The sequence below is a fragment of the Pavona decussata genome, unplaced genomic scaffold (assembly GCF_977016875.1).
Source record: "Pavona decussata unplaced genomic scaffold, jaPavDecu1.1 SCAFFOLD_124, whole genome shotgun sequence".
NCBI classification, from domain to species: Eukaryota; Metazoa; Cnidaria; class Anthozoa; order Scleractinia; family Agariciidae; genus Pavona; species Pavona decussata.
The window spans coordinates 2350790-2366500 of NW_028145538.1; the positions used below are offsets into that span (position 1 = coordinate 2350790).

The following is a 15711-nucleotide window of genomic DNA, read 5'->3' on the forward strand; positions in this document are numbered from 1 at the left end:
TGATATTTTCAATTTGTCATTTTGTACTTATTCAAAGTACCGTACTCCGAGCCAGGTGTTGGCGTGTTCTCTTACGGTGTACAACCTAAGCTAATCTTAAAACCTCCCTGTCAGAAATCATTAAAACCCATTTAATGAAAACCCTTTTAATATCGGAACTCTGTATGTGTAATATCATCAATGTTTTTTTTTTTTTTTTTTCATTTACTTACATACTCAGCTATCAACTCGTTTTCTTTCTTTTTTTTTTTTTCTTTTTTTTTTTTTTTACATTAATTATTAACAATGAGATACCACCTGAAATTATAGCTAGAGTAGTAATCTGGGTTTAGTCGACGGAATGGGAAGTTAGGTAATGTGGTTACAACAAGTTACTCAGTTGAGAAGAGTATACAATAGGTTTACTTTGTACTCCGTCTATCTTTTTATCTGCCAGAAAGCTAAAATTTCTCGCGGCACTTCAGTGCGAACTCGGATTTTCTCAGGTGGTTTTTTCCATCTTTTCAAGACGAGCCGAGATCTCTGTTTAACAGTTGTAAGAACCAATCTAAGGAAATACATGTACTGTTTGTAGCTTCTGAGCCCTAGAATACGGTACAATCCAAAAGTCTAGCGAAAAATATTAAACGTTTTTGCTGAAACTGTAATTTGCCAGTTCATAAACGAGGGTAAGCAGTAAAAGTTTTTGCACTAACCATTACAATTCTTAACAGCAAACTTGGTTTTCTTTTTTGTGTTCAGTATAAAACAGCGTTATTAATAGTTTGGAGTTCTTGCGAGGTCGTTACGTTTTGAAAGCGCTCTGCCATTTTTCTCCCCGACGCACGAAAACTACGTATATCGCAGGATATCTGTTATGTGCGGGCGACGTATATTGAGTTCACCATGACCATATTTGGGCAGTGTCACAATGTGTTGGATAATAACGCTGAATATCGGTGGTATTTCAGCCTCATAACATAATTTCTCACTGTTTTAGATCTGCTATGGCGAACTATTCAGAGGCAACCTTAAACATCACTATCGCACTTCTGATTGGTTCCATTTCCTATCTACCCAGTGCAGCCGCGATTAATTCTTCCCTACTGAGTTTAGCTACTCCAAAAACCCTGAAGATTGCATGGATTTTGAAGCCTCCATATACAGAGCTCATTGCCAATCAAACCTCCGTCAACGAGGCCCATGGAATGTTCCGAGACGTATTACTAAGGTTTTTTGTTGTTGAGTGCGGTTTTCTGCATCGTGATCCAACCGATTACACGGTGGATAACTTGAAAGTTGACAGTGAGTTTGAAATGATTGAGCTCCTGCGCCAAAGCAACGTTCATGTTGTTTTTCCCATATTTGAGCATCCGTTCCATCGGCGGTTCAGCGAATTCTTGTTCTTAAAAGTCGACGATTATCCCGGAACAGAGTTCATCACCACCGAGGATCATTCCAGCGCGCTAGATGTTGTCATGGACGCAGTTCTAAAGGCTTGGCCATTGCTTGCTGTAAATATTGTCTTCTCTGCCATTAGACAATATTACACCCTCATTTGGCCGTTTTGTTACTTTATTAAGTTGTATAATATTGTCAATTGAAATGTAAAAAAAGTGGATAGATCTCACATCCAATGTAAATCAAATGTAAATATTACAAAATGTAATCGGCTGGGACTGTCATTAAGTTATCAAAAGTACTGGACTAGACAATTTTTCAACTATCATATGACGTTTGTTTATTATTACTAAAATAACACTTAAAGGACGGTGCTTACTAATACAGAAGTATTTTTGTGCGGTTTATGACTATGCAGGAAAAGCAGATCTTAGCAAGGGCTATTGAAATCCAAAAAGAAAATTGGGGGTAACCACGCATTTTTCAGAGATAATTAAGCAACGATATTTCCAAAAAGCGCCAAAATATAAAGCAATGTATGGCAGTTTTTCCTAAATAGAAGCTTAATTATCTCTGAAAAATGCAGGGTTACCCCCAATTTTCTTTTTGGATACCAAGAGCACTTGCTAAGTTCTGCTTTCTCCGCATAGTTTTAAACCGCGCAAAAATATCCCCGTATAAGTGAGCACTACCGATAGGAAACTCGAGTATCTCGAGATGCGCAGAACGTATGCGCAGTAACAATAGTAGGCACCGTTCTTAACATATTTTTGAAAGCTATCAACATCTCGATTTTATTGTAGACCTGCAGCAGCTATATCTTTGTCAGTCTGCCGGGGTCAGAAATTCGTTAATCTATGGTTCATAGGAATAAATCCAGTGGCTTTTAATTTCTTTACTACTGTAAGGCACACGGAATTTCCCTCCTCTTTCGTGTACTGGCTATCTCGCCTTTTTAACAGGACACATACTGGAACAGTGAAGAATTCCCACGTTCGTTCTTTAGAGGTTCCTGGGATGGATTCTGGTGGTCTTTCATTTCTATGACTACAGTAGGGTAGGAACAAAATTTGTTCGAATTTGTTTCTGTATTGAATATAAGACTGTTAGGAAAAGGCTGGGACAATCAGTTTTGTGAGAGCGCATCCCATACAGACTGTATGCCTTATTGTAATCAATTAAATGTTCACGGTAAACATTTTGTTTGGCAATTTTCGTCATGGACAAGCGAAGACACTACATATAACGAATAGCGTATTACCTCTTATTCTCCAGGGCCCGGTTGTTCGAAAGCTCATTAACGCTAATCCACAATTAAAAATTAACGGAGGCTTTCATGAAAAAAGGCCTAAATGAAAACTGAGGAACAAAACTCTTTTCAAAGAGTCTTCATTGATTAGTAATTAAACTCGAATGAAAGTTCACGTTAACCCAGGATTAGCTTAATCGGGCTTTGAACAACTGTGCCCAGCTCCTTATTTCATACGATCCGTCCCCAGTGTAATGTTATATGTCCAAGTTGAACTGTTGTGTTAATATGTTACACCGCGGTACGTCAGTAATAAAGCTGCATAATTGAAGACAACCTAAGAGAATAAAGTTGCTTTTAACAATTTTCCTGTATCAGGTATGGCGACAAAACTCCAAAGTCCGTCCTTGCTCGCATGTTCTCCATCATCTGGATCATGTTAGGTCTCATCAGCATGGCAATATTAACGGCTAATATAACCTCAGCCTTGACGTCAGCTGTCTCCCTTGACTTAATACCAAATAGTCTTACTGGATTAAAGGTTGGTTAAATTCCTTTAAACTATTATTTTGTCATAATAGCTATTTCAACCCTATCTATTTAGGGCTTTTTTTTTTCTCCTGGGGTGGGGGGGGGGGGGATTCACGGTGCCTACCCCTCTATTTCACCGCGACTGTTAAAGCTATGATAATGAACTTAAAGTATACGTTCAAGGATGTTTCCGTGTTAAAGTTAACAGCGAGAATTGGTGCCGTCGCATTACGAGTTAATTTCGTCACAATTGCAAGGGGCTCCAGTAATTGCCAAATGGCTGCCATCTTGGATTCTGGATTTTTACGAAAATTTGGTTGCCATGGTAACGTCAAAGTCTATGATGATCAACAACCAACCACATCAATTTGTTCACAGATAAATGTTTAAAAAAGTTACCGAGGTTCATAGACGATGGGAAGAACTGTGAGATGCGTTCTGTAGGGTGGCTGTTAGATGAAACTATGGGGCGTCCTGGGTTTCCAGTTTTGTGAATTTTAGGTAAAATGTAAAAGCGTCTAGATTTAACGTAAATTTGTATAAGGTATTGTTTCGTCTCAGTTCATCAATGTAGCCGTCTTTGAGCATGCGTTGAACGTAAATGGTAACACTTTGTTGAATTTGATTAGTTATGTCTTCGTCTTGTTTTCTGTAGAATTTAACGTCGTTAAGCTGTCGATTACATTCGTCTATGTACCAGGTCTTGTCCATCACTACCGTCCCAGAGCCTTTGTCGGCCGGTTTGATAACGATGTCTTGTCGTTTCTTAAGATTCCGTAATGATTGTCGTTCGTGTGAGGTTAAGCTGTCAGTTATATGACTGAGATTAGAGGTGGAGATGTCATGTTCATGGCGTTTACTAAAACATTAAAAAAAGTTTTATGTTCAGTTTTATAGTCGCGGAGGGGAGAATTCCCACCACCACCTTCATCGGTCCACATAGAGCTCGAGTTAAACCTCGAATGTAATATCAACCAGGAAGCTCTTTTTGCAGTGTTTAGAAGCGGTTCCAATAAATCTTTCTTATAGGTTTGAAAGTTGTCCTCTAAAATGTTTTAATACAAAGTTTCTAGTTAGACTTCAGATTAATTTTTTTCAAACCCACTGTCAATAGAAAATAGGGTCTTTGGTCGTCAATTAATTTTAGCCGTTCAGAAATCTGGAACAGATTAGATCCCGTGATAAGGGAAGCAGAGCCACTGACTGCTTTTAAACGTGGACTGTCAAAAGCTATTTTATGATTCTTTCAGTTCTACTTTTAACTTTTGTATGTATATTTTTTTCATTTCTTATTCCTATGATTAGGTTTTAATTTGTTCTTGGTAATTTTTTAGAGGACACTTCTGTAAACCACTTTTGTGATGTCAGTATCCTCATTAAAGACTACCCTCATCAAAGTGTAGAGAAATATAAGAAAGGAAAAGGACGCAACATCGCAAAAATGCGCCGGGCCGTGGGGAAGTTAACAATCTGGTTGAATTACAACAAGTTGAAATTCAGAAACCACTGACTGCTTTTAAACGTGGACTGTCAAAAGCTACTTTATAATTCTTTTAGTTCTACTTTTAACTTTTGTGTACATATTTTTTTTCATTTCTTGTTTCTATGATTAGGTTTTAATTTCTTCTTGGTAATTTTTTATAGGACGCTTCTGTATATCACTTTTGTGATGTCGGTATCCTCGTTAAAGACTACCCTCATCAAAGTGTAGAGAAATATAAGAAAGGACGCAACATCGCAAAAAATGCGCCAGGCCGTGGGGAAGTCAACAATGTGGTTAAATTACAACAAGTTGAATTTCAGCGTGGATTGCAACTACAACAAGTTGAATTACAGTGTGGATTCTAAATATGATAGCTTATTAAATATTTTGGCTACTAACAAGAGCACTTCCTGTGCCAAGTAGTACCGCATTTGATCGAGTTCCAAAATCCTACACAGGATAGGAAATGTCCAATTATTTACTAAATTAGACAGCACAAAGTGCCATGCAAATAACATCAATGACGATGAAATCAAATTGCAAAATGGTCCTAGTGCCTTAAGAAAATGTCCTTATTATTATTTCTACATCTCAGGTTGGAGTGTTGAGCAATGGGACAGAATATCAGCACGCTTTGCAAGAAGGTGCTCAACCAGAAGGTGTTGTGTTTAACCAAATACGAAATAATAAATGACAAGCCCGTGTCATGAATCTCTAACTAATGTAATTACTTTTAATAATAGTACCTGAATGATTGGGTTTGGATAAGATCGTCTGCTTCTCTTTGCCGGTCTGCTTTGACCTGAATGTACCAATGTGTACTGAGCTATAGCTATAGAGAAACGCAAATTTTGTTTGGGTTAAAGCAGGTGGAAGAGTCGTAAGCATTTCATGGTCGTTAGTGGTAGCATGTGTTATTTCTAGGTGTTTGATTGTACAAAACCAGAGGTCATGAAACACCAATGGCTCCCAGATCTACTTGGTTGCAAACAGATTCAGTCTAATCTTCGTAACTATCGTGGGACAACAAGTATGGGGTCGGGTAAAAGCTGTGCTTGAATGTCTAACTGAAACCTGTAAAATTACAATAGCATAGATTAAGTAAGGAGACATCCAGACAAGATAGTAGAGATCTTTAAAAAAAATGTTTTTCAGATTTTCTCTCCCATGGGTTGTTTACCAGCCCTATTTGGACTTCAGTGTGCCTTTGCCTTCCGAGGCAGGCATGCACCCCCCCCCCCCCCTCCCCCCACACACAAACCCATTAATCCGAGTTTGTTAAAGGTATAATAATGAAACTTGGTGAGTTAATAGAACGTCCAATGATGTTTTCGTTGAGCATAGCAATGGGACGGCATAAAATCACATACTGTGGGAATTGAATTTCGTCATGATTTCATCAAACGACGGACATCTTGGATCGACCGTCTTAAGCGTTTCCGTGCTGTTTCGGAGCAAAGAAAGACCGAGGAACGAGATTCTCGGTTTTGGCCGCGCGAGAAATGAAACGAGAGCCAAAAAATTAAAGAGGGGGGAGGGGGAGGGAAGGAATGGATTCCTTTCTTTCCCACCCCCTCCCCGCTTACTCACGCCATTTTTCGCGCGGTCCTTGCTCGGAAACAGCACAGAAACGCTTGCTACGCAGGGACGACCGTCTTGGATTTCCAGATCTCTCAGATACCTCAGAAAGGCACCCCAAATTTAACGTGGTGATCCTTCATAATTAGGTGGTGATCGGATGTAATTTCCAGCGCATATGATTTCATATAGTTTCACCAGTAACATTCTTCCCTTAACTATCTTTTATTGAGCGGTTAAGTGAGTTCTAAGTAGTGCAATGCCTCAGAGGTAACGCCAAACTAAATCTCAAACGTTATTCTTTATTTACTTCAAGCATTCGACAGAATTGAAGAAATGATTCAAGCATTGAAAACAAAGCAAATTGAATGGATGTTTTTAGACCACTACACAGCATCTTATTATCAAGCAAGAGACAAACTGAAATCACTGATCACCGTTAAGAAGTTTGAATTTCAGAGGGATATTGGGGTCCTCTTTTCCAAGGATAAAAAAGACCTTGCGGACTGCTTGAATTTTTATCGAACAAGCATTTGGAGAATGGTGCAGGCCGTTTCGTCTACTTATAAGGTTAGTTTTGTGAAGGATTCTAGCAACACTGAAGACAACAAAAAAACAACAACAAACGAATAAACAACTAGTAGGGAAATTATGTTCAAATAAAACTTTCTTATTGTCCTCAAAATTAGTTAAACAAAGAAATAAGTAATTGGAATAATTGCACAGAGCAGTTTTCAATCGAGTATCGTAAAATAAAAAGCAAATTGTTAAATTTGTTCTGGCCAATCACGCAAACATTGCAATGAACCAATCAGAGTTCAAAGTAAATACAGATGTAACCAGCGCCAAGCACTCGAAAACGCGTGCGATTGGTATTGGTTTTGTGGAAGGCATGGAGGGCGTTTTGCTAATCATTCAGAGAGTGCGGTAAAGCAAAAACCAAAGCAAACGAAAAATTATATTCGACACTCCAATGGAAATCGTTCTAATACATACATACATACATACATACATACATACATACATACATACATACATACATACCAGCCTCTCCGATTCTTGTGGGGTAATTTCACAAGGCCAAGCCGGTCTAACGCACAGGTTACATTATAACCTCATGTTAACGCACGGTCCATTTTGCTGAAACGAATCTGTAAATCTGAGGTGGAATGAGGGAACATTCATGGGATATTTTGCAACGAGTGTAGAGAACAATTTATTGTATTTATATAGAGTTGAATGAAACTTGTTTTTCCCCACCAGTTTCCCGTTGTCGAGTAGTTTTAAATGCTCCTGTATTCATATCTCTTCAAAAATGAGGATACGAAAGAGGTCTTTTTTGTGTAAGTAACGTAGAAAAATGAATATAAGATCAATTTTGTTTAAGGCTGGTTTTATATAAACTAGTTGTCAAAAATGAATGGATGAATGAATGAATGAATGAATGAATGAATGAATGAATGAATGAATGAATGAATGAATGAATGAATGAATGAATGAATGAATGAATGAATGACTGACTGACTGACTGACTGACTGACTGACTGACTGACTGACTGACTGACTGACTGACTGAATGAATGAATGAATGAATGAATGAATGAATGAATGAATGAATGAATGAATGAATGAATGAATCTTTACTGATTCAAAAACATCTACAACAAAAGCGAAATTAACAAAAAGAACGACTCAAATTGTAAAATCAAATTAAATGATCTCATTATCACTGGTTGCTTTTAGGTAACGATACAGAAGCCTACCAAGAACTTCAGCCCGTTTGACGATTCCTCTCCGTTTGTGAAACTATCCCTGTACATATCACTTGGAGTGCTGGGCGGTTTGCTTCTTATTGGAACAGTATGGGAAATCTTAATAAGAAGGATTAAGATAAAAGACAAAAAAGACGTTGTACCTGCTATTGTAGGTAAGTGCCTAGTACAAAAGCTTGTCAAGGTCACCAAATGAGCTGAATAGAAAACACGTCGCATAAAAAAACAAACAAACAAACAAACAAACAATCAAACAACAGCATAATTCAAAAGTTAACAATTGAATTGATCAAGGTAAGTGAATTTCAGGCCTAGTTTGGTACTCTGTATTAGTAGAAATTGCATTCAGAGGCTGGCTCTTTAGATCTTGCATCTAATAGATTTGAGCCGTAGGCGAAGGCAGAGGCTTTCTGTGTATACACGAAGGAAAGAAAAGCTACGACGAAAACTCTCCAAACAACGGAAGATGCTCAAACCGTGGCTCTAAGTAGGGTAATTCTGTAAATCGTAAAAAGTCATTTTCAACTCAGAACGCTAAAGCACAGATGATGAAAAAAGCTATTATTATTTCTTCGGATTAACCTACGGTTAAGTACGAGGGATAGGAGATGAGCTTAAGGAGACGTAATCCCATTCAGTATCTCATCGGTTAACAATGTAGTTCAATAGGTATCGCTTTGATGAAATATCTGGAGCGGCCTACACCGTTTGCAACGTCTAACACGGTTGATTGAACAAACAAAAGAACGAACAACAGAACAATGCCCCTAACCCTAAAATACAATGCAGCTGTAGGTTATCAGGGTCCAGTGGAAATAGAGCCTTTGAAAGGCGAAAGTCTACTGAAATATCTTAAATCAAATTGTTCTTGATGTAGGGAATATATATCAAGGATGAAACGTTTACTTTCATCTTCCCTGACTTGTTGCATCTATAGCTAATGTTTTGGAGTGTTGTTAACAATTGTAAAAAAGAAAAGAAAAAAACTATAGTTAATGTTACATATAATATAGGATATCTCACTAAGATACAACGTACTATATAAAAGATCAATCACACAGTTCATCGTTTATTTGTTTGTTAGTTGGGACGGTAACCGGCCAGATGTCGACAGTAAAAGAAACTATTCTCAGTGACGTGGGGGCAGCAAGAACCCTTCTCATGCAAATGGAAGAATGCTTGAACATACTGGAAACTAAAGCAACAGGACTTTAAGTTAATAATTGAATCATTCTAACATTTCCATTAACTTTTCATACTTCTCGATCATATTTAGAAAAATGCCCAGTTGAATTTTCTGCCTTTATCCAATTTCTTAACATTGTCTTTGTATGTAAGCATCACTTTGTCACGTTTTGCTTGAATTACATTGATTGTTTTCTTGTCTGGGACAACGCACGATTCGCACGGGGCAATGACTACTTTAGCGAATGCTTGGAATTTTACAATTGAGCCCTCTGTGTCAGATATAGCAGCGAAGAAACGGGAACCAAGTGCACCTATCAGGGAGGTGTCTTTATTACATCGCTCATAAATATAACATCAGTACTTTATAGACATTGAGTTCTTGAAACAAGATGGTTTTAGTTAAAAAATAATTGATTAGTAATGCGCTCCAAATGTTTTCATTTTTTACAATATTATAATATATATAGTCTCGGAACCACGATGAGAAATTTCCCCTTCCACTGAAGAATTGGTAATATATTTTGACCCATGCACCAGATACCGGACGATAAATTTAAGGTGGCAGTGGAATCAGATAGGTGGCCAATTTTAAATGAGAAACGTTTGGCTACCCTTCCCCTTCTCTCCGAACTGTTTTTAACTACTCTGACGGCATTTTGAGAAAATGTGGCAAATAGTTTTCGGCCAATAACTTCCAAGATATTTCTGCCTTATCGCAAATAATTTGTACAAGGGATCCATTTATGCACAAACATCGAATCTTTGAATCTGTAATGTACCTTATTTTATGCTATGAGTTTGCTGTCGAGTCGAGGTTTTACTATTAAGAGAAGAGTAGGACTTAACAAACCGTCTTGTTCTTTCCAAATCTTCAGGCTTTATTTACAAAAATTCTGATCAGCAATTTAAAATGCAGCAGTGGCAAATCAGTGGCTCGTGTATACGTGTAAGTAAAGCGCTCAGCTATAACAACGAAAACTATTCAAATATTTGAAATAACTTTGGGTGAATTGCCGTTTGTTACGAGCTTCATCTCAGCTTTACCTCTCCCATCCGGTGAAAAAAAAAATTAATTTAAGGCCATTTAAAAGAATTTCCCGTTTTCAAGGGTTTTTAACTTATTTACGGTGGTAGGTTTCATCTTTTACATGTACTTGTTTACCGAATGTCTATTATATTAAAAGCTACGTTTACGAACAAGGTTACTTAGCATCTAGTGTATAAAGTGTATAAAGTCACCCAATATTTAACAAATAAAGAAGCCTCGACTATGCTCTGTTCTGTTGTAAAGCACGCAGGAAGCGGCTAGAGCACGAACGAAGTGTAGGGGGAAACACGAGACGTAGTCGAGTGTTTCTCCCTACTTCTTGAGTGCTCTAGCCGCTTCGTAAGTGCTTTACAATAGAACAGAGCACAGCTGAGGCTTCGCTATTTGTTTTATGATAAAGAATTCTTTTATTTCCCCCCGCATTCACCCTCATTTTCAAAACCAACTTCATTTTCCGAACGAACAGATCTGGCGTCAGCGTGCATCTGTACTCTGATAAAGCACGCTAAAATAAGCCAATCAATATCCTTGTTAGAATGTTTCAAATGATTTGATTGGTTGAACAACACGAAAGCTGTCAGACATGTCAAAACAAGGCATCAAAGTTTACAAACTTTGCTCAGTTTGAATGTAACGCCAGTAGCGTCAGTGCTTCTTCAGTTTTCCGTTTTAAAAATCAGGATGGAAAAGTAAAATGTTCATTGAAATCAAGTGGATTTGTGGCTCGTGAGAATCTGGACGTCACCAACATGGCAATTCGAAAACAAACTGCGTTAAAGCTTGCGGCCGGTAATAAACCAACTGCTGCGCTGTGTTTTGTGAATGAACAACAGTCGAATTCACGGGAGCAAGAGGAGTGCTCGAACTGTTGACACCGTTAGGAAAAGGGCTGCTGTGACTGCTGTGGCTTCCCACGCAATGCTCCAGAGAGGATATCTGAACAAGCTGTAAGTTGTTCACTCGAAGGGCGAGCGTTGTAATTTCTGAGGCTTGCTTCACTGCGGTGAGCGGAGGTGGCCATGATGCGGCGTGATATATAGAACTTGCACCAAAAATGTAAGGATCTTGTAAGCTTATATCTTTGTGTATCCGTTAGCTAATTAAATTTTCAGTTCTCTCAATTTTTTGTTTGATCTTTTTTGTACGAGAATATAGCTAACGAGCGTTTACGGGACCTTTTAACACTTGTTTAAGCTTGTGACATTTTTACATCTTTCGTTCTAAAACTTGAGCTGTCCATTTTATGCTATCTTTGGTGTTTATCGTCTCTGCCTTCGGTGTAATTTCGACCATTTCGTCGGTTGACATGTTTGCAAATCTCTGTTTATATTTCTACTTGGCTCTGTGTTTTAGTCGCTAACTTCTTCGGAAACTTCACTTTCAATCACCGTGTTATTTGTACTGTTTTTTTTTTTTTTTTTTACCTTGTATGCGCACAGGATGGTCTATGTCCAGCTCCTTTACGTTTTCTAGGTTATAAAAGACGTCTGTATCGAAAAATTATAATAATAATAAATAAATAAAACCGAGAGAGAAGTCCAGAAGAGCACCGTTGCTCCGTGCATCTGTTCTCTGATAAAGCACGCTGTTTCAACCAATCAGCGCGCATGTTATATCGAAATTTTATTATAATGTAGAGTAATGTGTATAACGGTTTTCATTCGCCCTGAAGAATACTTCGGTGCGGTTCAAATATAGGTGCTAGAGGAACGAAGAACGTTTTGTCTTCATTTGTGCGAATTTATATTTATTTTATGTAGGACTGGAAGCGTGGATCGATGCTTGTGACAGTCTTACAGTCGAACCAGGTCAAGCGTACCCCCCTATATTCTATTAATGAATCTATTATTTGAAAATTGAACGCGTTAGTCGTTTCAAGTCTTCAAATCAAAATTCGATTTTTGATTGGATTATACGAACAATGAATGAAACAAGAAAACCAGAAAGCCCGCCGGAAAACCCCCCTCATCATATTCAAAGGGAAAATTCTTGATTTATATAATAGTATTTTCCAAAAACCAGATTTCTCGTGACTTGCAGCAGTCAACGCGTACTGTCAGAAAGAAAATTCGCCATTTTCAACCGCGCATGGTGTATTAAAGTGGGTCCTGTCGGGTAAGTTTAAACTCACTAATGATCACTAAATGGACATTTTACGTTTATGCACTGGCGTTTATTCCGTTAGTTATTCAAAAAAAAAAAAAAAGGATTGGAAGCGTTTTATCGTAAAGCGGTTCTCTTTTTGAGGTATATGCCAATCAATTTAGCGAAAAGTATGCGAATTCACAGTGAAAGATGTTCATTTCAGTTGACCCTCCTTCGGCACATGTGTTTCGCTATTCTTCGCGGTATAATGGACAGTCTGGTAAAATATATACCATACTTTTTCATGCTACAAGGTGGGTAATGCTACACATGAAAGATAAATTGGAATTTTTCAGCCCGACTCAGTTGCAAGCGCTTGACTTTGTGCTCTTGCCATGACCGACTTTGCATAATGAACGTGTCAACAACATGCGGGAACAGTTTGAACGAACGAGCTTTTTCAAATGTACTGTAGTTTGAATTTTACAGGCTATTGCTTTTACTGTTAGCGCGGATCAATGTTCAAATTAAAACCAATAAGAGTCGAATTTTAATTTGGGCATTGATCCGCGCTAACAATGAATGAATGAATGCATTCTTTGAAACAACTAATGGGTTCAATTTTCAAATAATCGATCCATTAATAGAGTCTAGGGGGGTACGCTTGACCTGGTTCGATTGTAAAACTATTGTTGCATCACACATTATGGAGTAAACTAAATCGCATTACGGCTGTATTTCTACAAGTTGCTTAAGGAGGCTCGAAAGGGTTTTATGTCCGCGGGAGATTGGATCCAAATGACTGTATCCCACGCGCAATCCTCTCGCGAAATTGCGTGGCGCGCGTTGTAAACAACAATGGCGGCCGTAAATGAAATTAACATCGCCGGTCCCAAATTGTCCTAGAATGAATGTGGCTATTTGCGTAATAAAAAGGGGAAATTTGTTACCAAAAAAAGTGTGTGCTCCGCTAATAAGTTAATTCAGGCAAGAAAGTCGGTTGAAATGCGACGTCTTGACGATGATGCTCCGGCACTCGCGATCGATGATTTTTTGCCCCGCAAAAAAACAAGACGACAAAATGTGGTACGTACAAATTTATAACACTACGCTAAACATGGTTTTAATTATTTTTGGTTGTGTGGCTGCTTAATGTCGTCAAAATATTGCGAAACATTCAAACTCCACCATTCATGTGCACACAGGGGTCAGACAAAGAAAACAGTCAAAAAGTGCATGTAGTCGGGTCAAGAATTATTGACATGGAGGTGCTAGGAGATGGGTTTGACAGGTGTAAAACTTGTGACAAAGGTAAGCATTGTTTTATGAATACGGTTTTTACTGAGGCTCGGCTTTTTTTCGTTTGAGTTTTTACTAGTACAATTTTACATCGTTTTCCAAAAGTGTATTCAAAAGAAACTCAACTATAATTACAACAAAGCACTGCAATAACAGAGGACGAAAAAGCTACCTTTCCCGAATACATCTTACCGAGTAAACCTATAAGCAGCACTGCATCAGCCATTTACAACATAACTGTGCGAAATTCCGGAGATCAAAGACAATAGCCCATTTGACAGTTGTGTGCTAAGTGAACAGGTCTTGGATTCTAAGCGAGGCTGGGGGTGACCTTGTTTTGATACAAACCTCACTGCTTTTCATCTGTAGATCATACTGTTCTTGTGCTAACTATTTGCATTTACATATGAAAAACAGCGAGGTCTGTATCAAAACAAGGTCATCCCCAGCCTCGCTTCCAATTCAAGACCAGGTCACTAAGCACACAACTGTAAAATGGCCTATTGTACAAAGATGGAAAACAAATACCTGCGACATCACTGCAAACCTGTCTCACTCGCTTTCTGATTTCCTTAAAACTATTTACAACTCAAAACCTGTTGATCACTTAGTACTCACTGGACACAACTCCTCTGTGTTCGATACCCCTAGACTTCTCCGTAACGGCGGCAGCAGATTTTCCAACCAGCTGGAGGAAATGAAAGTGTTGTTCTGTGACAGTCTTCCAGTTTTCAAATTCCTTCGAAGTCAACCGAACAACGCCTTGAAATCTTTACCGAACAACAAATTAGCTTGTGTTTATAAGGCACTGTTTAATTGTGGCTTTCTCGCTCCTGACGCTTTGGAGGATGTGAAAGCACTGAGAAGGATTCTGTTTTCTCCGCCACTCGAGCTTAGCTCTGAAACTATTGTTAACCATGGAAAAACATCATCACCGAACGAAGCACAGCAACAGTCAACATTTCTTGAGCGACGACAACAAGTTGTTGACACCTTCAGCGGAAATCTTTACCTCCCGAGTGGCTCTTTGAAGTTAACTTTGACAACAATCCCGAAGTTAGCAGATGCCGGTTTGGCCTTCAGTACTCTCCAAGAAGCTCATTCCAAATTTGGACTAAACGGTCTGTATGGTATTATTGCACTCCCGCCATCGAATCGCAATTCCCAGCCTCGCCAAAACAAGTCGGCCAAGTCGCCCAGAATTTCATCAAACAAAAGAATAATTTCCACAGTTTTAAAGTACTTCTACGAACTATAAACACGACCTTTCTCTTTGTTTCAATTCAATACGCCCTTAGCCTTTTCATTCCTTTATGTTCCTTCGATTTCTTCCATTGATGACTTCGCACGATCGCTCGATTGACAGAAAGCTACAGAAGGAATCCATTCCAATCGCGAGACCGGAAATGATAATGGCCGCGAAACTGCACGAACCGGAAGTAACAAGACAAACTTTGGATCAATTTATCTCTATATTGAAATTTTTCATGCAAACAGTATTTAACTGTATCTTACATTCAAGACTTTAAAGAGAAAATCTGTAGATGTTTTTTTAATTTTTAAAAGACCTTTTTCCAAGGTTTCTCGATTTCCACACCACAGATTTTTTTTAAAATTTTCAGGGGATGTGAAGAACACTGCTAACTATCAAAAACGCCAATAAAAAGTATAGGTCACCGAGTTAGTTTTTAAGATAACTTTTAAAAAGTGACTTTTAAGGAGTATGTCTCTAGAGAGTTACGGTTACCATGACAACGTATATGACGTCATAAGTTGTCTTAAATGAAACTTGAACAACCCTGTTAAAAGCTTAGGTACAATTTGTTTCAGAGACTTAAGGGGTAAAATTTCAGTGTCGATTTGTATTGACATGTTTATGAGCTTTCAGAAACCCTTTCGAGCCTCCTTAAAGCACAAAGATAACTCAATGCGCTACCAACGTCATCACGATTTTCTACTATTTTGGCAGAAAACATTGTTATTTCAAAAGGATTACACATACACAAACCGGACGGCGAGTATCGGTAGTTGCTCTCGTGGTTTTGGGTACAAATGGGGTCACATTTTTTCTCTATAGCTTCAGTAGAAATGAGAACTT

At 38.3% G+C, this 15711-nt stretch overlaps 1 protein-coding gene across 1 annotated transcript; it reads left to right on the forward strand.

Moving 5' to 3' along the window:
* Positions 1-674: 674 nt before the first annotated feature.
* Positions 675-9208, forward strand: LOC146469450 (uncharacterized). Its single transcript, XM_085123320.1, has 7 exons — positions 675-1546; positions 2342-2437; positions 3008-3170; positions 5239-5302; positions 6538-6791; positions 7965-8148; positions 9078-9208. Exons 1-7 carry the CDS (start codon positions 987-989, stop codon positions 9206-9208), a joined length of 1452 nt encoding a protein of 483 aa, XP_084979446.1. The 5' UTR covers positions 675-986.
* Positions 9209-15711: the final 6503 nt, after the last annotated feature.

Coding starts and splice junctions, on each gene's coding strand:
- LOC146469450 (XM_085123320.1), top strand. CDS start 987: ATGGCGAACTATTCAGAGGCAACCTTAAACATCACTATCGCACTTCTG. Junction 2,438..3,007: donor ATTTCTATGACTACAGTAGG/GTAGGAACAAAA, acceptor TTCCTGTATCAG/GTATGGCGACAAAACTCCAA. Junction 3,171..5,238: donor ATAGTCTTACTGGATTAAAG/GTTGGTTAAATT, acceptor TCTACATCTCAG/GTTGGAGTGTTGAGCAATGG.